Here is a 25,672-nt window from a genome sequence, read left to right as displayed (position 1 = left end):
GGCCAGGGCCAGGACCGGGTGTACAGCCGCCAGGGCAGGAGTGCATGGCTGGGTCTATGCAGCGATGCAGGTACCACAAACCGGTGGCCAGGGCCAGGACCGGGTGTACGCTGCGATGCAGGTGGCACGAGACGGCGGCCAGCGCAGGAGCACAGGGCCGGGTGTATGCTGCAATGCAGGTGGCACGAACCGGTGGCCAGGGCAGGAGCGCAGGGCCGGGTGTACGCTGCGATGCAGGTGCCACGAGACGGCGGCCAGCGCAGGAGCACAGGGCCGGGTGCAGGTTACACGAAACTTCAATTTCACCGAATCGGCCTGCCTACCCTCAGCGGGTAGGTACCGGCGGATCACATTACTCGCCGCACATGCCACAATGTCCCAACATACTGAAACTCGGAGCCACGTACTTCCTGTAAAAAATCCTATGACGGTCCTGGAAAGCTCCTGTTTGTAAAGCCTTACATAAGCTGTAAGTGCATTATTGTAATAGCAAAGTTTTTATCAACTGTTTTCTAAAAATATTAGAAATTGAGGGTAGAAAAATATATTTTTATTATTTTTTCCTGTATAAAATTAACATATGCTTTACTTAAAGCGGTCATTAATGTAAGTATCTAGCTCAAGCGCCACTAGTAGGACCGGAATATGTGATCAATCATCACCACGACTATTGAATCGGACCCTACTGCGTGGGATAAAAACCCCAAGCGCCGGAGCATTATGACCAGTGGCTGAGCTTTTAAAAGCAGTAAATAATAGCATTTTACTCACGGCTTATCAACTCAAACCTTCGTTGCGAAATCCTCAGCAATGGCTGCGTGCGCAGCAGCCGGCAGGCCCCGCGCCGCCTGGTCCGCATCACGCTACAGCTCCCGGCAGCGAGGACTCCGCAAATTCAATATTATATTTTTCCCCGTCGGAGCGAAGCCGACGAGAACCGTGGCTACATTGAGCCATTTTGCCGAAGTGTTCACTTCAAAAATCAAAAACCAACTGAGGCGCGCGGGCGACTCACTCTATTTATATAGGCACCCGCACCTTGCAAATAAAGGTGGAGAGAAAAATGGACTTTATTTAACTGTCACTGTGACCCTTATGATGCCGAACACGGAGAAAGTCGAAACGCCATATCTCACAATGTTTAACTAGGTTTCAGATAGGCTCAGACTACATAATTTGGCAAATTTGATGAACGTGTAAATTTTAAAGGATGCACTAACGGCACGACAAAATACTGCCGCGAAACAAAAGCACAGATAAGATTGTTGTTTGCAAAACTCTCATTGGCTTATTGTAAATCAGTGAACCAATGAGAGATTCCGTAACTACACTACCCTTTTGAACATTCATACCTGTCACATTTTTTTTATTGCTCATTGAGACGATGGAAAAAGTCCTAAAGTCCGTAGAATCCCCGTTTTGTGAAACTTTAAATGTTTTTATTTTTATAAAATTAGTAACGCATAGAATAAATCTGAGATTTTTTTTAGGATGATACGGAGGGTTATTCCTATCATCAGAAAAATTATGAGCGTTGTCGAATTTTTTCGGACATTGCCCATTACCTAAAGCCGATCATGTAACATTTTGTTTCATTTTATTTTGTCCTTTTCGTGCTAATAGAATTCGGAGGGGACAACGACACGTAAAATTTTGACGGCCCGTTGTCCCCGTTCACTATTGACCGCAAAGGGGACAACGGAACGAAAATATAATGACGTCCCGTTGTCCCCGTAACGGGGACACAGTTACGGGGACAACGGGACTACAGGTTTGTATCACCTATTTTACTCTGTGATTGTAACTGACATGATAGCTGACATGTGTCAATGTCACTATCACATGTTAGTTGTCATGTTGACAAATTGTGTCATTTGTGAAAATGCTTGATTGTTGATTTGATTGAAAATAATACTATTTTATCGTAAAATGTCTAAATTACGGCAAGTTTTCAGGACATCTTACTGTCGGTACTACAGTGCACAACAAGCAAATAAGAAACTACCAATAATATCATGTAAGCGGCCAGAATTTAATCATTACGAGGGTCAAACGTATTCAAAGTTTGATGGCATTAAACTAGCTTCCAAAGGCTGGCTGCATCCTAAATCAAAGAACGATTACTTTATAGTTCATGGGAATGCAAATAAGCCGGAATCTGAGCCATCATACAGGAAAAGTTTTGAGGAAATTGGTGTGAATCCTGAACTTATTGAGGTTATGGCAAATTTGGGGTACACCTTGCCTACTTCTATCCAATCCAAAGCGATCCCTGCTACTTTAGAAGGTTATAATACGATGGTGACGGCCGAGACCGGATGTGGGAAGACATTAGCCTATTTGCTGCCAATTATTCAGCACATTATAAACTGGAAACCAAGTTTGAAGAAGCAAGAGTTTAACAGCCCTCTTGCTGTAATTATAACGCCAAGCCGAGAATTAGGTAAGTGTTATGTGGTAAAAATGGCTATGTTTATATTTAAAAAAAAATGTGATACAAATTAATAAAAATCTATTCTGATGGAGAAGAATAGAAAATTAAGTCAAATCATTTAATTTTTTTTGGATTATCATCTAGATCAGATAAAGGCATATCAAAGCATAGTTATGACCCTGTTCACAGACACATTAATATCCTATTTAGGGGAGCGGGGGGCTAGTTGTAACATTTTTTGGTTTCTTGGCTATGGAAACTTACTTGTTTAGTATTCAGGAAATCTAGCAATACTATTCCAATTAACAACTATCCATCTATCAATTTCAAAGAAAATTATAATCATAACTGTCAAGGCTTTTTGTAAAAACGCTTTTGAAAAAAAAGTGGCGGGTGTTACAACTTGCCCCGTGATTGGGGCTAGTTGTAACAAGCTGGGGGCAAATTGTAACATTAGGAATAGAATACCAGTTTTACATTTTTTAAAGATTTATTTGACATAAAAATACTTCACACACTTAACAGGTTTTAAATGTTCAAGTAATCAAGCAATCCAAAGTAAATGTTAAAGCAAGTAAGCAAGTACTAAGATATTTTAGCTTCTTCTTCCTCTTGAAAAACCAATCTGGGTTTGATATAGCCAACTGATAATAATAATAATAATAATGCGGCAGGGCAGCTTGTGGCGAGCTGTTGGGCATTAGCGACCCCACCCACCCGATGCCGGGGAGAACCCCTGTTCCTCATCTCTGGCTTGCCTTTATTGGTTGTCCAGAGTGAACACTGACGAAGAACAGGATCTCCCACCTCTTGCTTGCCTTCAATGGCTGGCTTGAGTGGTGTACCGCTAGAGCAGCAATGCTCGAGGAAGGATGTATTACCCAGTAAGGTGCTTGTAGGGATCTTGACCGATCACGCGATTGTCCTGAGAGCCGTGGAATACCTCTCCATCCTTAGCACCTCATGCCATGTTGCCCCCTTGTTGCTACGTCACTGTAATGTGCTAGCGACTATTTTGGGGGGCCCATTTAGTGTGTGTGCGAGTCACCCCCTGCCTTTTTATCCGTGTGTGAAACATATAGGTCAGGCAGGGGCCATAGTCCTTCCATAGTCCCAGTTACCCAGTCCATTTAGCACCCCACTCCATAGCCCTGTATTAGTTTTCTCCATATCCTACAATAGTCCTGCACTAACCGGGGGTTTTCCTTGGGTTTACTTCCATAGTTTACACAGGGAAAATCGTCGGTTGGTGTCACATTTCATATAGATTAATGTTGTCAAACGGGCCTCTACGTGTTGGCTTCGGCCCCATGCACGCCTTCCAAATGCCCGGGACCCCATGGTCCCGTGATGGTAACGACACAACATAATAATAATAATAATAAATATTTATTTTCAGACCACATAGTCCATAGTAAGAAAATAAAGAATTGTTGCTTTTCTTCTTTTTCACATATCTATATGAAAATGCATGACATAAATTAAAAGTTTTTGCGGCTTTTCGTACACTGTTTTTATTTTCTAAGACTTCAGCAGAGGCCAATTCGTAAACATCTTAACTTTGGGTAGCACGTGTAGATTTTCTTTAGTAGTGTATCATTCTAAAATAAAAATTAAGGAAGTTAAACGAAGAAGTATTCAAAATACTAAAAGAATAAATTTAAGTACGGGCGCGACATTTCATAACTAAGAAATACATAAGGGGGTAAGTTATAACATGTTACAACTAGCCCCGTAAAACTGTTACAACATACCCCATAGGACCGGTTTTTAAAATAATATTTTTAAAAAATAAACCGCTTATTTGTTGTAAAATTAAAATTAATTATAATGAAACTAAACAAATTCTAAATGTATTTTTGTTAAACAAAAACTGCTAAACAATATGAATTTTATGCTAGTCAATTTCGTATAAACAAAAAAAAGTCCGAAACCTGGCTTTTTCGGAGCGCCTGCACAGCACCGCTTCCTGCGTCGTCCGGCGGGATGCTTACCACGCTTAAATGATACATTGCGTATAAAGTAGTACATTGGATTGAAAATTAAATTAATATTCTTCTATTATGTAGGTAAAAAATGCTTGTTACTACTTACCCCTGTTACAACTAGCCCCCCGCTCCCCTACTTATTATGCTACTATGCTGAATGTATGAATACTATATAGCAGCTATATTTATATAACTACTTATTGTTACCTTGAATTCCCATTTTCAGCAATGCAGATTGGCGAAGTGGCACAAAGCATAGCTCAGGTGTTCGACATAAATGTCAGCACACTGATAGGTGGGAAAACAAAGAAGAAAATGTTGGACCCCCCAATAGAATACACAGATATACTTGTGACAACCCTGGGAGCGTACAGTAAACTGGTGACCACTGGAATATACAAGATAGATAATGTACATCATGTGGTGTTGGATGAGGCTGATACATTGTTGGATGATAGCTTTTTGGACAAATTAGCACATTTGCTAAGGAAGTTTTCTGTGAGTGTTTTGTATCTTCTTTGATAGTGTCATGTAATTATTACTTGTTAGTAATTCATAATCTTTAGCAAATCATTCTTTTGCCAGCCTACTTATTAAGATTGCCGGTAATATAAATTTTGTTTTATAATCCAACTCAAGATAGCATTTTTTCATAGTCACACATTTCACATTAACATTGAAATATAAAAAAATCACTTATTGGTTTCAGATCCATCACAAGGTGACCATCAGGTCACCACCCTCCGGTTGCCAGCTGACGATGGTGAGTGCCACCATGCCGGTGGAACTGCCCGAGGCTATCAACTCCTTTGTGGACCCGCAGTCACTCCGAACAATCTCTACCACGAACATACACAGACTTATGCCACATGTGCCACAGAAGTAAGTCTGAAAAATCTTTCTTGAAACAGATGTTTTTGTTTTATTTTAATATTAGAGAAATAAAGAGTAATTAAATAATTATAATATTATAACTTAATTAGATTTAGCAGTCAAAGGGCCTTATTTCCAATTTGAAGAGCAAGAAATAGATCTGCTTTTAAAACATTTTATTCCTCTACCTGCATGTGGCATTGCCACGGGATACCCTGTATTATTATTGGCAGACAACAGCTAGTGTTCATTAGGATAGGGAAGGTGGGATGAAGTTAAAACATCTGTGTCTTGTGTGTTTACCCACGAAGTTTCTTGATCCTATGATCCTAACAATCAATAAAAACTAGCTCATTCTTGGACATTTACCTTTCTAAAATTTCAGAGAGAAGGAGACAATGAAACAACCATGCACCACCAATACTGAATAAAAACCTATCAAGAATTTTTGTGCTAACCACACGCAATATTCTTTCCACAGATTCATACGTCTCGGCAAAGCGCAGAAGACACTAGAACTACTGAAGCTAGTCCAAGCCGACGTCAACCAGAAACGTCCAGTCATGATATTCTCCAACAAAACAGCTACCTGCGACTTTGTATGCATGTTTCTGAACGAAAACGGCATAGAGTGTATAAATATTAACGGGCAAATGGCTGTACCGTTGAAGATTGGCAAGTTTGACGCGTACAAAAACGGGAAAGTCAACGTGATCTCGTGCACAGATATCGCGTCGCGTGGATTGGACACTATTCGGGTAAGATACTTGTAATAGCCGTAGTAATAAATAAATAAATTTACCTACCATATAATTATAACTTTAGCTTTCGCGTTAGAAGATTATATTGCGAACTAAATGTGCTCGGAAGGGGAGTAAGGAGAGACGCACCCCTCTTAGCGATACTTACGCCTATTGTACATTATTCCTACCCCTTTATTGTAGTTTTGTAGTGGTGTTCACAAAAGTAATATTCCAATCTATTCCCTCCACAGACCCACCACATAATAAACTTCGACTTCCCGCTGTACACGGCAGACTACATCCACCGTTGCGGGCGCACGGGGCGGCTGGGCTCACCTCCCGGCTGCCACGTGACCAACCTCATCGCCTGGCCGAGAGAGGTCGAGCTGGTCATGAAGATTGAGGCCAGTGTGAGGAAAAATGGGGAGTTGCCCAGTGTCAATGCGAATATTAAGAGGATTATACAGAGTCGGATTGCGGCTATGGGCGCGGTTGCTGCGTAAGTTTGTAAATTAGATTAGATATCTATAGGGTGTTTAAAGAATTTTGTAGTCCGCATATAAATATAATAGTTTCATAATACTAATTGGTTTCATAATGATCAATATACTGTTTAGATTTTATCATACGAATGAAATGTAGCAGGCTACATTGCTGATCTGTTTATCACAGTTATTGTCTAAAGCATAGACTTGAATATATAAAATATTTGTTAATACAAATGGGTATTTTAATTTATACTTGAAATGAAACTAACAAAACGACAGTTTACTTTCAAAATGTATATTTTCACACGTATTTTTTGAGATTCATCAATAAATAGACATCCATTATATTTACAAAAGAATAACATAAAACAATGAACACTCTTAGGACCATATTTATGTATTATAATGTATATGTAGATATCTATATAATATTAATGTATTTAAATAGGTATATATCACTAAAACGATATCTATACTTTTATAGATATCGTTTTAATATATAAATATCGTCACATACATAAGAAATCTTCAATTTCGGAATAAATTATGAAAATAGCAATTTCTACCAAGTTACCTACGTCCATTTACAAATACAAATACTTATATAACCTAACACACATTATTGCTTTTCGACTATTAATACCATTTAAAACATCAAGCTTTACGTAAGTATACGCATTAACGGTACCTACGTGGATTTTGGCTGTAGGTACAGGGTCTCATACGTGAAGTTTTCAAATGTCGACAAACTTAAAAGTTTTGGGTAAGTAACATGCCACGCCACCATGCGACCCATTCTTGGTACTAAAACAAATACTTTTAGTTTCCTTCAACTTCTTCTTCGTCTTTTTAGATATTGGTGCAGATAAAAAGTAAGTAAATAAATAATGAAAAAAAAAAACTGCTATTGTCGAAGCTTTAAAATCTAATTTCTACTTACATAATATTGGTGTTGTACTCCTTCAGTTTTGTAATAATTTTTATGTCCTTAAAATTTATGTTGATGACGATATATTTTTTCTCTTATCGTAGGTATTAAATATTATTTAAAACATAGACATTTAAACATACACTGATAACAGTTAGGTAAGTTTTTTGTAACAAAATCTTGAGCAGTTAACTTAAGTTACACACATCATCATAATAACCATAATTATATCGTAGCCTATGATATAAGTTCACTAATATTTTTTATTTTATAAAGGCCTATGTACTAAAATCTAAATAGAATATCTTTCACATTTAAAATCTCCATAAAAATATCTACAAAATGTATAGTAACGTAAAGATATGAAGCTCAAAAAATTGGCACTCCGTATAGTTTTCAATTCTCATTATTGCTAATTAATTCCTTGGAGCACTCAAAATTTCCAAATACCTTATGTATACGTTTAGTAATACTGAAAAGTTGTATTTTTATACTAAAAGTAAATAATACTTTTCTATTCCGTAGTCCCAGAAGGCCCAGGCCTGGCATCTTCAGTAGATTTCCATCTGCTTTCCAAAATATCTTTGCCTTTGCTCTCACTATTGCTGACATTCTGGTGACTATACCTCCTCTGCTCATCATGGACCCTGGCTGACACGCTGAAGACGCAATCGGCACTTGTCTTTCTCCTCGCTTCCAAACCCATGGAGCTACCTGAAGGAGATATCCTATGGGGAAATCTTGGTGAACCTTTAAACCTCTCACATGAATTCTGATGCGATACCGACTTATGACTAGCTGGGAGCACAAAATTCACTTTCGTCTCCGGTTCGGCGACATACTTCTGCGTCCCTGATGACACTCTCCTGTCCGTGTCGTATCTGGAACATGTCGGCTCATCGTCTGTTATCCGAATGATGGGTCCGCTCCTGGCGTAGGACTCTCTTCTGAGCTTCCATTCTGGGTTGGGAACGTTTAGCGTGTTGCAAGAGAGGACCATTGAATGCTTCCTGTTTCCGGGGACCAGACCAGCTATCATCCCAACATGCATCTTTAGTGCCGCCGCAATGCTTTGCCCAGTCGGGTCTGCTATGGACATGGTCGAGGCTTTTCTGCTCGATGGTCTGCTGGTTCCGAAGAAGCTCTTGATTCGTTTGAGCAGACCAGGGTTCTCTTCTCTTTTATTGAGGCAGAGATTGTAGAAGTCGATTGCTGGCTGTGATTTCCGCTGGTCAAGTTTGGGTTGAGAACTAAAGCTGATGGAGTTGCGGCCTCCGAAGGCGTTGGTGGATGGCCAGCTGGCGCGAGGTATGACGGGGGGCAGGACTGACAGCAGGAGCATCGGTAGACCTCCTGTTATACTCGGTGTCCTCGCCTTGTCAGATTGGGCACGGCCTTCCTCTTCCACGGTGTTTAGCTCCGTCTGTGAAAGAAATGCTCAAGTATATTTTAAAGTCATTTGTTAATTGGTATGTTATTGGTAAACCTCTCCACGGTTTACCATTAACCATAATGAAATTGATGCAGATGCTTACCCGCCTATGCAATGAAATAGATGCGTTTGAACTGCTGGTCGACTCCAGTGGTTCCAATAGTAATTTCTCCAGTCTCCCGATCTCCTTGTCTAACGCTGCTACCTCCCTCTTGTACACTTTGTTCTGGATCTCTATCCGGAAGTGTAGCTCTTGTGTGTCGTCTGTCACAAACCTCCTTGTCTTACATTCTAGTCGGAGACCCATGCTTTGTATCACAGGGTCGTCTTCACCTGAAAAATAATATTTTAAATCTTAGAATCATGAATTAACTTTGATCTGGAAATATTTTCGTATTTGGAGGAATAAGAAAAGTTAGATTCCTATAAGTAGTCCCATAGTCTGGCTTATAATTTTACAGTGTTATATTAATAGACAGTATGCAGATACTTACTTTTACTCCTAATAGCGATAATCTTCGGCAAGAACAGCAAACATAAAGTCGAGGTCGTTGTTATAAGAATAAGACTTGTGATCGTGATGTAGGCCAGTGTAGCTCTTTCAGAAATGATTGTCCCAATGACGACGACACTAATACTCGTAATAACGACGGAATATACACTTATGCCGATGTATTTGGAGTCGTTTAAGGCTGAGATCTTGACATTTCTGGTCTCCCAAGCCATGTAGACCCCGACTATGAGGAATAGAGCCTTGTAGGCGTATAGGGCTAGCAGCCATCCTGTAGTGTTTTGCGATTTGCAGACTTCGATCTGTAAGAAATGTAAAAAAAAAAACATTATACCTTATACCTAGGTAAGATGACTTTACACCAAGAATTAGAGCGATTTTGTAGCCACCAACATTAAATAAAAAGGGTTCAAAATACAAAAACAATTAATGACAATAATGAAAACAAAAATATTGTATCGGAAAATTACATCAAACCAATCATCATAAATGCATAACATTGTGTAAAAATTACTGTAACAAGTATAATTATAAATAGTTAATTTATGTACTGGTTTAAAGAACTTTTAAATTGGGGACTAGTAGGTTTGGTAGACTAGTTACCAATAAAATTGTACGTAGTTTAAACCTACGTTTTGAACAAAATCGTCTTCCATATTCACCTGCGGCTGATAAACGACGCTACGGTCGTCAGGACTCATCTCCACAGTCAGATTCTTCAGCTGCCTCTCCATGGGGTCCGTAGTAGCCCACAGAGTCACGATGAGTCCGTCAATGATGAGCAGCGCACACACGAGGGAGATGAGGGGAGTGTCCTGCAGCAGCTTGGTCTTGCATACTCCGCTGCGGTTGCTGGGGATGGTGGGAAGTGGTTAGGTTGTTATTGTTGTTTTATTTTATTGATAAAATAGGTATTTGCAGTTGTAAGTAGGAGCGACACCATACCAATACTTAAAAGTACTCTATGACCAATACTAAGAGCGATGCCATACATACGATGCATCATTGGCACGTCTTTCCGATTCATTTATGTAGCTCAATGTAGTCGACAAAGGCTAACGCAACGTTCACAACAACAACCGTGTGACAAAGCTATTGTGGCGAAACTGGTCATTCTGAACAGCTTTTATCTTTTAGATGTTTACTGCAGATGAACCATTCTATGTGTCACCTGTTTCCAACGTACATAACGACATTAAAGAGCAGAGTAGATTGGCAGGAGGCACCTAATTAGACTCGTAATATAATGGCTGTGTTCCTCGAAAATCCTACAAAAGTACCAGGTAGGACACAAAATCCCCATTCTATAATACCATTTATTTCTGTCATCCGGATTATTCTCTACAATCCGGTTAGCCATGCTGAAGTGCAGTGTAAGAGATTAAAATTTTGTCCGAAGCGAGTATTACCACTACTAAGTTTGTATTTTCACGTAACTAAGTATTTAATTAGTATAAAGATAAATTACAGTGAAATTCAGAGTCCGTTACGCCACCACAGTTAAACCTATATCCTTTCCTGTCACTGGCGTTATTGTGAATTCTAGCAATGAATTGAATAATTATGGAATTTATAACGATAGTGATCACAACAAAAACAAACTTTTACGGGAAATGGCGAAATCGCAGAGAGTTATCACTAATGAGACTTATAATTCATGCGAAAGATTAAAACGGATATAATGATGATTCGTGGACATTGCCATTATCACCAAGCGTGAGAACAGTCTGACAACGTTAACTTTGAAACAGGTAAAATATGGATTTTATTTAACTGGTAGCACTAAATGAATAAAAAAAAGAATAGGACGGTTCGCATCACCAGTGTCAGACATTAGAAATAACAGTAGTTTGTATTGTCCCAATAAACTTGAATTTCTATTGGCACATACATATGTATAGAAGAAGTAATAAACTGACGTTATAACTTTATGGGAACATGTTGCTGTTGCAAAGTTAACGTTGCCACTCTATGTGTTGCGAACGCACGCAGTGACAGTTCCAAATTAATTAGTAGTCATATCCTATTTAGTAGTTAGCCTATTTATACTTGCCTTATGAATATTCGATGAACTCGATAGGTCTTCGCAAACATTGATCCGAAAGCGAGAGAGAACCCAGCCGATAGTATGTACACTCTGCCCTGGAAATAGGTTTCTTTCTCTGAATATACATTAACATATTAACCGGTTAAATCCCGTTAAATCAGACACAGTAAAAATCTATAGTGTATCGTGCTCATCGCGACTTCGGGAAGCAAAAGGTCAAAGGGTCAAAAATAACAGCTGTTCGATACTGAAGTTTAATGATAGTTACATACCTACTCTATCAATGAGTGCGTACTATAAAAAAGCTATTACGATCAAGACAATTATAATAAAAATATACCTATTAATGAAAAGTTGGTTCAAACCACTTGGTAGTTTGGCATTGGCAGCCAATGTACTTTTTTACCTGGTCAAACTATCAAACCGCCTATTCATTATATTTCAAAGATTTGCAGTTGGTTAGTTTGACAAAGCAGAAAAGTGTAATCGCAACCCACTTCAGGAACGATCACGTAGTTATTACCTATGTCAGGTATAAACTGACAAAGGCAAAATAACAGGTGATTATTTTTCGTCTTCGTCACTATTATATAACCCTACGCTAATAAACAGTGGCCACTTACGGTGCACATAGCCGAGAACGGTATATAGGACGGCAAAATAGCGTTATCCACGCCGAGAAGCGCCACCGACGTGTAAACCAGGACACACCCAATGAGAGTCATGTTGTTGAGCCGCGGGGACGATAACTTGATCGATCTGGAATTGAGAAAGAACTAAATGAAGCCTGTGAAACAAGATGAAAGCTAGCAATAAAGGGCCGGAAGGAACCCTTACGTTAAGGGCAAGACAGAAAGGGAAAGGGATACAGAAACTATTTTTAAAACGAAAGACAGGAAAATTTGCCACTTACTTTACTTTACTTTAGGTACTTCTAATTAAGGCGAAGGTCAAACTGTCTTCTAAATTTTCTAACAGGAACCTACATCTTCATAGCTTATACGAATAGTCCTGTGGCAGTTTACTTATTCCACTATCGGTAAAATACAATATACAATATCAACCTGTAAGAAACGGAGCACCAAGTACTTGGCTATCAACATAACAATGTATAAATTACTATAGCCTAAAAGACAACCCTAAAATCTTCCAGCAAAACTCAAACCCACATACCTCCGCTTACTATAATGCAAATTAAACGCCAAGAACGCCAGCGCCAGCGCCACGCCACAGCCAGCCAGCGCGGTGACGGCGACCCGGGCCGGCGCCCAGACCGAGTCCACTCGGAGCACCAGCACCCGCCGCGCGGCTGGGACGCCGCCCGCCCACTGCGCCTTGGAGCATTCGGAGCAGAGGATCTCGCGGCCGTGAGTGTAGAGGGCCACGGTTTTTGGTCTGCCGCCTGGGGGTTAGATAGGTTGTAAGGTTGTTATTATTCAGCTTCAGATACGATCGAGTGAACCATCATCAAGTATCTCGCTCGTAGTTAAAGATATAGTGGGACCCGAATATTAAATGTGAGCGAGGCGTCTGATAAGATATAAGATAAAGTTCACACGTTGTATTTCCATGGTATTATTGAATGACTAAACTTAACATAGATGTATTATGATGATGTAGAAAGTGACTCGAAAGAAAATATATTAGATATTCTTACCTTGTATTTGATAAAAAGCTGATGTCCCGATCCTGTCAGCTCCATTAAACGATACTGGGCCCTGAAAAAAGTTATACACTATAAACTAGATCTCACAAAAATACCCATAAACGCAATAAATAAAATACCCACTCACCGAAACTCCCAAAAAACTCAGATTCCCCAGTTGGCTCAGAAACTCCTCAGCCATATCCTTCCTATTATAGTCAAAGTACCCCAGCCCCAGCTTGCTGCCATCATTCCCCTGGTTCTCGGAGGCTCTCCAGGTCTGCTCAGCGCGGCTCAGCGCGAGGGCGATGGCCCACACCGCGTCGTACGTCTGAGGGGCGTACGGAGACATCGGGACTCCGGCGGTGGACATCTCTTGCTTGAACATTTCGTTTGTCTGGTGGGATATAAGACATGATGATAAAATATATGTAAGATTTATTAGCGGTCGGATGAGGTTATAATCTTACTACGGCGGTGGCTACGACATTTGCTACGATTGCTACGAAAAGCGCTACGAATTCGCTACGCAGCTACGTAGACTTGCTACGAAGCGACGTAGGCCTATTGCTATAATAATTCGTTTAGCCTAGCCGCCACCAGCCACGACCATTCTTACACGCCCGTTGCAAGACTAGCCCTACGAATGCTACGAGAAGTGCTACGAGGTTGCTACGAAGTTACGTAGACTTGCTACGAAGCGACGTAGGTCAGTACAAAGTAGAATTCGTAGGGTACTATATAAAAATATGTTACTCTCGTGTTTAGGCGACTTTTCATGTGTACCATCTTTCCGTATTGTAGCCTCGTCGCGTATCATGAAGGTTTGATAGCAAATATTAGCTTTCTTTAAACTCACCAAACCTGCATAAGACACCTGAAGAAATTTTACATTTTTAAATCTTTTTTTCATTTTTTGCATTTCTCTGTATCGTAGCCTCGGCGCGTATCATGATCACTAGCTTGACGTCGTATTTTTTGCTAAAATTTCTTGAAACTCACCAAACCAGCATAAGACAGCTGGTCCCCCGCTATCCCGCGGTGCGCGTCCACCAGCACCAGCCCCTCCATGGCCTGCTGGAGCTGCGCTCGCGCACACGGGGCGGCGCGGGGGGCGGGGGGCGCGCCCGCCACCAGCCACGACCACTCTTACACGCCCGTTGCTACGAATGCTATGAGAAGCGCTACGAGAGACGCTACGAGTTTGCTACGAGGTTACGTAGACTTGCTACGAAGCGACGCAGGCTAATTGCTACTACAATACGCAGCGTATATTATAGTGTGTAAAAGCGATTAGATTTTAAAATCCTGTTCAGCTGAGTTTACATCTGTATCATTTCTCCGTATCCTAGCCTCGGTGCGTATCATGATCGCTAGCTTGACGTAATACTCTTCCAAAAATTTCTTTAAACTCACCAAACCAGCATAAGACACCTGGTCCCTGGCTATCCCCCGGTGCGCGTCCACCAGCACCAGCCACTCCATGGCCTGCTGCAGCTGCAGAAGCGCTACGAGAGTGCTACGAAGTTACGTAGGCCAGTTGCTAATACTACAATTCGTAGCGTACTGTGTAAAAATATGTTACTCTCGTGTTTAGTCGACTTAGCATTTGTACCATCTTTCCGTATTGTAGCCTCGTCGCGTATCATGAAGGTTTGATAGTAAATATTAGCTTTCTTTAAACTCACCAAACCTGCATAAGACGCCTGATCCCGCCCAATCCCTTACGATCATGATACGCAATTGATTTGACATATTATTCTTGAAAAAAAAAAAATTAAACTCACCAAACCAGCATAAGACATAAGATACCTGGTCCCGCGCTATCCCCCGGTGCGCGTCCACCAGCACCAGCCCCTCCATGGCCTGCTGCAGCTGCGCGCGCGCACACGGGGGGGGGGGGGCACCACCAGCCACGACCACTCTTACACGCCCGTTGCAAGACTAGTGCTACGAATGCTACGAGACGCGCTACGAAGTTACGTAGGCCAGTTGCTACTACAATTTGTAACGTTGCCAAGAGTGGAAAAGTAAAATAAATAGGTACATTTTAAAATCGTTTTTAGCCGACTTTACCTTTGTATTACACTCACGTGCAAAAAAACAGTCCCACTTACATAATGCAGACACCAAATGGCCCTAACAGAAAAATTGTTGAAATATTTGCGTTTTTTGTTTGTAATATTCTGATGCGCAGTAAAATATGTATACTTAAATATTGCAGAATGCGTCATTAAGTTAGTTTTTTTCCGTTTAGAAGTAATTTGGTGAATTTCTCAATGGAACTTTTTCATTGCCCGTGAGTGTCTTTCTTCGTATCGTAGCCTCGGCGCGTATCATGATCGCTAGCTTGACGTAATACTCTTGCTAAAATTTCTTGAAACTCACTAAACCAGCATAAGACAGCTGGTCCCCCGCTATCCCGCGGTGCGCGTCCACCAGCACCAGCCCCTCCATGGCCTGCTGCAGCGGCGCGGGGGGCGGGGGGGGGGGTGCGCCACCAGCCACCACCACTCTTACAAGCTCGTTGCTACGACTAGCGCTACGAATGCTACGGGAGACGCTACGAGTTTGCTACGAGGTTACGTAGACTTGCTACGAAGCGACGTAGGCCAGTTGCTACTACAATTCGTAGCGTAGTGTGTAAAATGATAAATATTTTACTCTCTCGTGTTTACATTTGTACCATTTTTCCGTATTGTAACCTCGGCGCATATCATGATCGCTTGACAGTAAATACCTATTAGCTTTCTTTAAACTCACTAAACCTGCATAAGACACAGTAAGTGTTTAGATTTCTTGCATTTCTCCGTATCCTAGCCTCGGTGCGATCATGATACGCAATTGATTTGAAATATTCTAGCCAAAATTTATTAAACTCACCAAACCAGCATAAGACACCTGGTCCCTGGCCATCCCCCGGTGCGCGTCCACCAGCACCAGCCCCTCCATGGCCTGCTGCAGCTGCGCGCGCGCACACGGGGCGGCGCGGGGGGCGGGGGGCGCGCCCGCTACCAGCCACGCGTATTGGGCGCCCCACATGCCTAGCCGGTGCGCCTGGGGTGAAGGACATTGAGACATTGAGTATAAATGAGTTTCGTATATTCACTGTAGTTTTCCAACAACCAAAGGTTGGCTGGAAGAAATTGCTTTTTGGCAATAAGCCATGTTTTTGTCTGTATTTTTTTTGTATACAATAAAGTGTCTATAAATAAATAAATACATCCAAGTCCGCGTTTTTTTATGGTGAAGGATGATGTTATTATTTCTACAGGGTGAATCGACGGCCAGTCGACTGTTTCCACAAAGAGGGTTATATTATAGGTTTTTAGGATTTGGGATGATTTATCTTTTGCCTTATTATACTACTTTAGGAACACACTGTATAGTAGCTGGCTCGGTGTACTTGAACACAAGAAGTAACAAGTACGCTTGTGACGAATAAAGTTAAAGATCTGGACTAAAATAACTGGATAACAGTAGTAGATAGGGTCTAACACGAACAGAAAAGCTACTATGAATTAATATAAAAAGCACCTCTCGATTGTAGGTTGTAGATAAGTGAAAACTCGAGAAAGGTCGATCTACAAAGCTGAATTATTTTCAAGTGTCGTCTAAGATATAAATTTTTAGCCCGGATTTTTTCGAGAAAATTAATTTTATATCGGAGAAAAGCTCGCGGGGACCGATAGTTTGTGATTAATTTTAAAACGTGTCAAGTCAACCGCGTCAGGGATTACTTCAAGACTTTGGAGATTACGTTCTAAGTCAAGTACTTAACTAAGACCATAGTGGCTGGGACAAGTTTGGCTAAAAGCACTAGTGTAGGTGGTCACTATAGAAATGAACGAACGAACGAGAGCTGTCATGCAAGCGGCACACCTAATACAAAGAGATAAAGTCGAGGTTAGCGCCGCGATCCGAAACTTAGAGAAAACGAAGATTAGGAGCTAACCACGACTCTATATCGTTGCATTCTATTCTATTCTCTGTGGGGGTGTAAGTACCTGCACCTGGCTCTCTCGAATGGAACCTTTGTGCATATCCCCAAGGTCTAAACTGCCTTCCTAAGCTTGGACCACTTTCCCACCACGCTGGTCCACTGCGGGTTGGTTGGTTCACATATCTAGATGTGCTTAATCTAGATATGCAGGATTCCTCACGATGTTTTCCTTCACCGTAAGAGCGATGGTATACATTGTACTTAAATTCAAAGAACTCATTGGTACATGTTAGCGCCGCGAATCGAACCCGCATCTCTGGCGTGAGAAGCGGGCGCTCACCCGACTGAGCTACCACCGCTCCTCGTTGCATTAAACATACCGATTGCGTGACAACTCTCGTTCGATTTACAAATTTCTGTAGTGAACCCCCAGGTATTGGTATATTGGAGGTGGCTTAACCGTTAGTAAACTGGGAAGTTTAATGCAAGCTCCCGCTACAGCCAAACCCATTGTTGGACCGTTAAGCGCAAAGTTCTTAGGAACTGTCTAGTTTTGTTGTAACTAAACAGAATATTAAATAATAATAATAAATAAATAATAAATATGTGGGGACATCTCACACACGGCTATCCGACCCCAAGCTAGGCAGAACCTGTGTTATGGGTGTCGGACAGCTGATATATCTACACAAATACATAGATAGATAGATACTAAATATAAATATCAACACCCAAGACCCGAGTACAAATATCTGTCTTTAAACAAATATCTGCCCCAGCCGGGAATCGAACCCGGGACCTTCGGCTCAGTAGTCAGGGTCACTAACCACTACGCCATTCGGTCGTCGATATTAACGAAATTGAATTTTAGGAACAGAACATAAATCGTTTCATAGTTATATTATGCAGTGTGTGTATTGTCGATACTGTATAATAAACGGTTTTGCATTATAACCTTATCCAGTTGTGTCGGATGTTCGACTTATTGGGTTATGAGAGTGATGAAATATAGTCCGGGCGGTATCAAAGCACCAACAAAAGGTATTATGTCGGACGAGTATCGAGTATTTTCGCAAATCATACTAATTAGTAATTACTGCTTTAATTATCTATTGAGTTCAGGTAAATTCAGTTCAATAGGTAAATCAGATAGTTCACCTAAGTTCAAACACAATTATTCAATGTTTTCCGACTATTGATTTGCGTTTAAGGAATTTTGAAATATGTTGAGGGCAATTCATTAAACCCTTTGAAAAAGTTTCTCTTATAATTATTTTCGAACCAGTGAATGGGTGGTATTTCAGATTACTTTAGTTTTAATTAGCTTTATGTTTTAATTGATTATGCCTTGGGGTTTACTATAAGAATTATTTTCACTACTACAAGGATTCCAACGATAAAACGGTTTCATCCAATAATGAATGTTAGGGACGCATTTCCTTACTGATACACCGTCCAATCGTTTAAGGTAAAGTACCCGGAAAATCCAAGTTATTTAACAAAAACTTCACGAAGGTAACATTAAACAGATGTTAAGGAAACATGAGAATGTTACGCATAATTTATTTTTCGTTTACAAAAACGAGAATAAATGGCCATTCGGCTTCCCCGTCCCAACATTATTACACGGGCATCTTTCGGAGGACCCCAGGGTCTGTCTTGTTTCGGTAATTAATTAAGCAATTATAGCAGGATTCTCACTCACCTCACAAAATATTTTCGGTATCATCTCTTGGGAGAAGCTTCCTATTATTATTCGTGTATCCAACTCCTGAAAAAAGGAAACAGGTTTAAGTTAGAATTGAGTTTTTATAAGTATTTCGGTACTGCGTTATTTAAATAATGAGTGATTTAACCCTAGGGTCTAGGGTAATGAGTATGTTTCGATTTCCATTTACCTCTGATTCCAATAAAACTTTCGACAGCAGAGCAGATTACATCGTGTTTATAAGGTACACATGACAAGACTCGACCGTATATAACAGGTACAAAGGCAGATTAAAGTAAGCTCTTATAATCCCACAGCAATCATTGAATACAGGAGGCAGTTAATTTATTTTTTTAATCCCTATGGGGTAGAAACAAAGAAGGGTTTCCTTTGTAGCTTGTGCTGGATCATTCCCGAACAATCTATCTACTTTCAACGCTAAAAAAGTATACTCATTCATCCACTCTTAAAAAAAGTGTAATCCGTCTTGTGGACTGTTAATTACCCATGTCGTTATTCATTTTCAGAGTGTAGCAAAGGTTTTATAGTTTGTGAAAATAAAACAGTGAAAACTCATGAAAATTGCATAAAAATTTGCTTAAACTATTCTATTCTATTCTATTCTCTGTGGGGGTGTAAGTACCTGCACCTGGCTCTCTCGAATGGAACCTTTGTGCATATCCCCAAGGTCTAAACTGCCTACCTAAGCTTGGACCATTTCCACACCACGCTGGTCCACTGCGGGTTGGTGGGTTCACATATCTAGATGTGCTAGATCTAGATATGCAGGTTTCCTCACGATGTTTTCCTTCACCGTAAGAGCGATGGTATACATTGTACTTAAGTTAAAAGAACTCTTGGTACATGTCACTGCCGGGATCGAACCCGCATCTCTGGCGTGAGAAGCGGGCGCTTACCCGACTGAGCTACCACCGCTCTTTTTTGCTTAAACTAATAATATGTATTAATTTACTTCCTATATAGAAAAGGGTATTTCGAAGGATTTTTTTTTGTACGGTATCCTCTAATCTTTTGTACCATGACAAAATAACTGACTATCAATGTGTAATGGAATATAAAGAAGTTTGTTAGTACAAAAATGTAAGTAATTTAAATATTTAAATAATATGTATACATTGTTAAGATTTGAACTCACAACCTCTGGAATGAGAGGTAGAGGCTTAATCCATTACGATGCCACGGCTCCACCTAAATTAATGCGTAGATATCTACTCAGTAGATACACAGAGTATACTGACCTACATAACAACGTATTAATTTAGTGTCTCAATCAAGCCTTGGTACACCAAGTATTAGTTTTAATTAAACCGAAACCAAACATTGCAACAGCTCGCGGCTAACAAAATAAAGTTACTGGCTCGGTTCGGAACAAGCGGCGGCATGAAACAATAGATTTGCAAAACAAAAGAACCTTCTGTTCGCCATGTTGGTACTTCACTAATTTCAGCATGAGTCAGCAATATACCTACTATATTGGTCGGTGTATATTTTTATGGACCTCTGAAAATATTATAATTGGGAACGACCTTTTCGACGAGTTTATTCAAAATTACCTCGCCTAAATTTTCAATGTGACTTAAATTGACCACGGTAGATGATAATTAAGCTCGTAGGCTAAATAGGTGTAGGAATAGACTTACTAGTAATAGTATAATATTATTATGCATGTGCCGAAATGCATATACTTGAAAAGTGGGTATATGCGAAAGAGCAGTGCTATTTTCGCCGTCCAATCATTTAATATTAACATTCTACTGAGTGCAATGAATACAGAAGTAGTGGTGCGTTGAATTTATCAAACAAATATAATGGAAATCCTTATAGAAGGAATTAAAAAATATAGAAAATTCATAAAAATGACTTGTAGGTACGTTTTATCATTTTTATTACATATTAAAAAAATACATGTTTCAGTTGGTGTTTGTCTACTTGCGGGGTGTCGTTATCTGTTGTCTCTACCTACTTTCTATCAGTAGTTGCAGTTATTCGTAGTCTTTTGTCTTTTAAAAAATGATGTGTCGGTTCATTGTTGATCGAAATTTTGTTCGTCGGTACTCCGTGATACATTTCTCGGTGGTATATTCTGCAGTACTTTTTACTTACAGTACACTAGTAGGTACCTATTATGTTTAAACGATCCGTTCATCGAAACAAATTGTGCGGAGACACGGAGCGGAGCAGAGTAGCGTTTTCTATTGTTTTTATAAAGCCCATTTTACACTTACGTTGCGCTATCGGCGAGTTATATTGTTATTACAATACGTGGAAAACGAAAGTTAAGCAGAAAATCGTCGATTGAGTTCAGTGACATACGAGTGTTTTTTTTTCAGCGAGTCATGTGCAAATCTTTCGCATCTCCCTACTTACATACATGTATGCTACCTTACTAGTCATTGTGTAGACAGGAGAGTTTCGTACAGTTTCTTGGGTTTAGTGCCAATTTCTCCATTGTCGGTTATTTAACCGACCGGGATTGATCTATAAATTAAACGTCATCTCCATATAAAATTCATGACAGACGTGTCAAAAGTTAACCACTACTCCATGGTTATGCTCTACCGAGAATGGAGAAATTGGCACTTAGTTTGGTATGTTAAGGTTGGTTAAAAAGCAAAATTTACCTTACTTGTACAATGTACATGCCATTGAAAAAAAAATCATAGAATTAGTTACCAGTGTAAGTAGACCAAAACTAAAAAAAATATGAAAAGGTGTAAATTAATAATAACCTATCCAACCATCTAAAGCGGTTTCATCAAGATGCCTATACTTATCTATATTTATTATGCATGACTTTACGCTCCTTTGTGACAAGCACTGAATTACAAACACCAAACACCCATTGAACATGTGTTGCGAACTTCTCAGTTAATCACTTAAAATAAACTTAGATTAAGCCGAACTTGAGTTAAGACTACTTTACTCGTAGATCACGAGTTTGATTGACGTTTAAAAGCGAGGCATCGTCGTTTCGAAATCAGGGTGACATTTTATTAGTGGTCGAGTTGAAACCGGTCCTTATACGTAGAGTGAGAACTCTACGTATATGTATACATATGTCGCAGCCGGATCGTATAACCCGCCGTATTACATGACGGCTAGCCGCATTACAAGACAGGGCCGCTTTGTAATGCGGCGGATCAACGTTTAGCCGTATTGAATACGGCTGCATGATAATGCGCCGGATTGTATTCGGCATCATACATCATTCAATACGGCTGGCCGTTATGTAATACGGCGAGAGATTAGCCGCCGCTTTGAAAGATTTTAGTTTTGATTTTTAACACTCCTGGCGCTGCTTCACATAACAACAATAATGGCGTTGGATACAGATATTTGAAGATGATTAAAACGAAGAAATCGTGTTAAATATGCTAGTAAACAGTACTTCAAGAACAATTTTCACGTGATATTAAATAATTTCTATTCCGATCAATGCGGTACAGTGAAAAACGTACAAAAGTTATAACGCACATCAATCAGCTAAAGTGACCATGGATTCTGCTGGTCGGCGGATTTCCAGATAATACTACTGGGTCATAAAATATAAATGTGGCCGGCAAAGGTTATTTTGATCTTGAAGAGACTGCGACGAGGCAAACGTAGTGTGGGACGCCCTCAGGCTAGATGGGGTGACGACTTGCGAAAGGTGGCTGGTTATGATTGGATGTGGAAAGCTGTAGATCGCATCCAATGGCGTGCTTTGGGAGAAGCCTACGTCCAGAAGTGATGTTGATGATGAAGAATAATAATTCCGAAGATCCTACAATCCGAGTAGTGCCCATGAACAGTATTTTGATACTTACCATATGATAGATTTACTCTATTATGATTACAAAAATCCTTCACCTGTAATGTCATGCTTAGTATGGACATGGTTACCCTACAATTCAGTAGTAGTACGATGCGGCTAAACGTGGGCCGCCGTATTGAAGAACGTATTGAAATGACAATGCGGCTAAACGTTGATACGCCGCATTACAAAGCGGCCCTGTGTTGTAATGCGGCCAGCCGTAATGTAATACGGCGGGTTATACGATCCGGCTGCGACACATATATAACGCTAACTATGAAATAGAAACAAAACTTTACTTACTTAGCAATTAAAGAAAAAAACAAATTGGTATCCGTGTATTTGTCATGATCTTATGTTGTACTCGTTGCAAAGTTAGCTTTAGATTAAATAAATAACATTAAGGTAAATAGAAACACAAAAAAACATATTTTACTTTCTACACTTTTAAAAAGACACGGAGTTAAAACGAAATGATATTCCAAGGATATAAATATTATTTTTATCTCGAACCGGTATCAGTTCGGTCGATCACTGATGAAAAATTCATTATTTACACTTGCTTTTGTACTCATAATTACTTACCGGCAGTTTCAAAACCACAAAATTTAAGTATATCTAAGCGTGAGCCTTTGTGTGTGCTTACAAGTTTGAAGTCTTTGTACCAACTTACTTGATAGGTATATTAGGAGTTGCTTGTTGTTTGAATTCAGAACGTATTAGATATACTTATTATTCATAGGCAATGTGGAACAAAAGACTGGCTCATAATTAGTAATTCCAAAGAGACCTTCAATAAAGTAGGCTATTTTACATAAATAGGAAAATCTACTGTAACTATAATTATATGTATAAGATGTACAAATTGGCTGCAGCAATGCCAGTTTAAATGACACTCAATAAACACAATACATTCACATACTACACTCACGGGCAATGAAAATGTTACACTGAGAAAAGCACCAAATTAATTGTAAACGGAAAAGTCTATAGCTTAATGCGGTTTTCTGCAACATTGAAGTACATTAACAGAGCATCTGGATATTACCAACTACAATCGGTAATATTTTGTTCCAATTTTTAATTAAATCTTTGAAAAAATTGGGGTCGTTTGTTGTAAGAATTTTGTGAATAGAACTTTTTCATTGCCCGGCAGTGTATATTAAGTTCCTATCTTGATGAAGAATGCAGACACTGCTATAGAACAACACACCACTGGGTCCATCGTTGTACAAATAGTATAATGTGTGTGTTAGCAATATAGGTATTATTCTAAACTCTAATTAGTTTACCAACACAACGGAACCCACTGAAACATATCTCACTACCAGAGTATTGTCACTAAATTCACTAAATTGTATTTCCACGCTGTCATTTTGTGCAGTAGAGTTTGCGCTAAACATTTGCAGAAAATACAATTAGTTCTCTAATTGTATTGCCGTGTCAATCCACTTGCTAACTGAGTTTAATTATTTAAATTATTTGCGGGTTTCAAGACTGTGTTCGGAATGTTTCAGGAATTTTACATTCGGTTAATGTTAAATGAAGAAGACGCAGCATACATTTATGTAGTGTTCTGGTTATTCGTTAATAGTTAAACGCAAAAAGACCATTTCTCCTTCCTATTCTATAACCAACTCTTAAATCAATGTTCTGCAAATTAGATTAGATTTTCGATCTAGAAGCTTATTCGCTACTAAACAAGAATTTAAAAAAATACATAACAAATATATGTGTGCTGCTGAAGCTGTGCATATGTATTTTCCTGTACCTACAGCGATACAAATGCAAAAAAAAACTTTAAACTAATTTGGTTTGGAACTTTAGGCGGTCATCCAATTCTTCTGACTCGGTTTTTTCTAAATAAGGCTTAACAGTTGAAACAGGTTTTAGAGTTGTTCATTCCCCATTCTGAGAGAATGAACACAGACTCCATGCCAAAGCAAAGGTAATCCTAGAAGCAAACGGGAAATTGGTTTCAAAGGAAACTTACTGAATACCACCAGCTATTTCGAAAGTTTTGTGGTAAAATAAAGCCAGTAGGAATATTTTATAATACCTATGTTCGGTTTTAGTCCCAGTTAGATATACAGGTGCAGTTTTATCAGTGTTCGAGCTGATGGCGGCAGGTTGAACTGAATTTATCAATTACATTTGTTAATATTACTTATTTAGTGAATATATTTTCTGATTTAAACATATCACAGTGTCGTATATCTATAGGTATTTACATTGTTCATTTACCAGCTTTATGAATCATCAAAGATAAAAGTTTACCCGCTTCTGTCCTGTATTGTATGAGATGAGCAAATTGTTTTACAACTTCCCAATCGGGATCCTAAAGCCACGAATATATTTGTTGTTTGTTTGCATTGGAATTAAGTGTTTTAAACTACTGTTGTTCCAACACATTTAACAATAAGTAATTATATTAGAAAGCTTTGGTTTCGAATCATATTATATGAAGTGGTAGTTGGTTTTAAATATGAGTGTTCATATTGAAATAATGTATGTGAATAATAAATCATATTTTGAAACTAAGTAAACTTACTTAATAGTAAATACCTAGCTAGTTGAGAACACCAAATTTACTTCGAATCGTTAATCTAGAAAAAAATACTTAGCCAAATGAGTTTTTTAGAAGTATTTTTTATTTCTAGTTGACCTTCTATAAACGCATGTATATATGTATTTCATAAATCAAAATGTTAGGTATTGAGTATTTCATCGTCTGTACTAAATATGAATTTGACTTAAAAGTCCCAAAACACTTTTTAAAGCAGCTAAGTACCTAACTGTTTTAAAAAATACCAGCAGAGCGTAATTTTCAACAATAACCATTTATTTTTGTAGTTGTTAGAGTTATTTTATGTTCCAAGCCACATTGTTTCTCTGCTGCCGGCAGATAGTATAAATTTGAAAAAGTTTCGCCAAACCGTAATCACAAACTTTTAAAATTTATTATCTACATTTTCTTTCCAACACACTTTTTATAGTGAGAGTGAAATGTTTTATAAACATTGTGTAGGTACTAAGACTGGGTAAATATACCTGACGGACAACTTTCATTATGGAACCGACTCTGAAATGTGTAAAAATGCTCCTCTCATTGGATCGG

At 39.3% G+C, this 25,672-nt stretch overlaps 2 protein-coding genes across 2 annotated transcripts in view; one reads left to right on the top strand and one right to left on the bottom strand.

The window, feature by feature from the left end:
* Positions 1-1,850: 1,850 nt before the first annotated feature.
* Positions 1,851-6,568, top strand: LOC105385806 (probable ATP-dependent RNA helicase DDX28). The gene is made up of 5 exons (XM_038119168.2): positions 1,851-2,443; positions 4,649-4,920; positions 5,132-5,304; positions 5,777-6,053; positions 6,290-6,568. Exons 1-5 carry the CDS (start codon positions 1,930-1,932, stop codon positions 6,539-6,541), a joined length of 1,488 nt encoding a protein of 495 aa, XP_037975096.2. The 5' UTR covers positions 1,851-1,929; the 3' UTR covers positions 6,542-6,568.
* A 996-nt stretch (positions 6,569-7,564) lies between these two features.
* Positions 7,565-25,672, bottom strand: part of LOC105385824 (gamma-aminobutyric acid type B receptor subunit 2) — a 94,649-nt gene continuing 76,541 nt past the window's right edge. Inside the window, exons 7-17 of the mRNA XM_048624381.1 lie at positions 18,738-18,803; positions 15,973-16,146; positions 13,238-13,486; positions 13,102-13,162; positions 12,618-12,846; positions 12,068-12,203; positions 11,451-11,539; positions 10,060-10,249; positions 9,381-9,699; positions 8,990-9,219; positions 7,565-8,877 (exon numbers count right to left, since the gene is read on the bottom strand). Coding sequence (XP_048480338.1) covers positions 7,969-8,877; positions 8,990-9,219; positions 9,381-9,699; positions 10,060-10,249; positions 11,451-11,539; positions 12,068-12,203; positions 12,618-12,846; positions 13,102-13,162; positions 13,238-13,486; positions 15,973-16,146; positions 18,738-18,803 — 2,652 coding nt within the window. The 3' untranslated portion in view covers positions 7,565-7,968. The remainder of the gene's footprint in view (positions 8,878-8,989; positions 9,220-9,380; positions 9,700-10,059; positions 10,250-11,450; positions 11,540-12,067; positions 12,204-12,617; positions 12,847-13,101; positions 13,163-13,237; positions 13,487-15,972; positions 16,147-18,737; positions 18,804-25,672) is intronic.

Source organism: Plutella xylostella, chromosome 12, assembly GCF_932276165.1.
Source record: "Plutella xylostella chromosome 12, ilPluXylo3.1, whole genome shotgun sequence".
Taxonomy (NCBI): Eukaryota; Metazoa; Arthropoda; class Insecta; order Lepidoptera; family Plutellidae; genus Plutella; species Plutella xylostella.
This window is presented reverse-complemented; position numbering and strand designations above follow the sequence as displayed.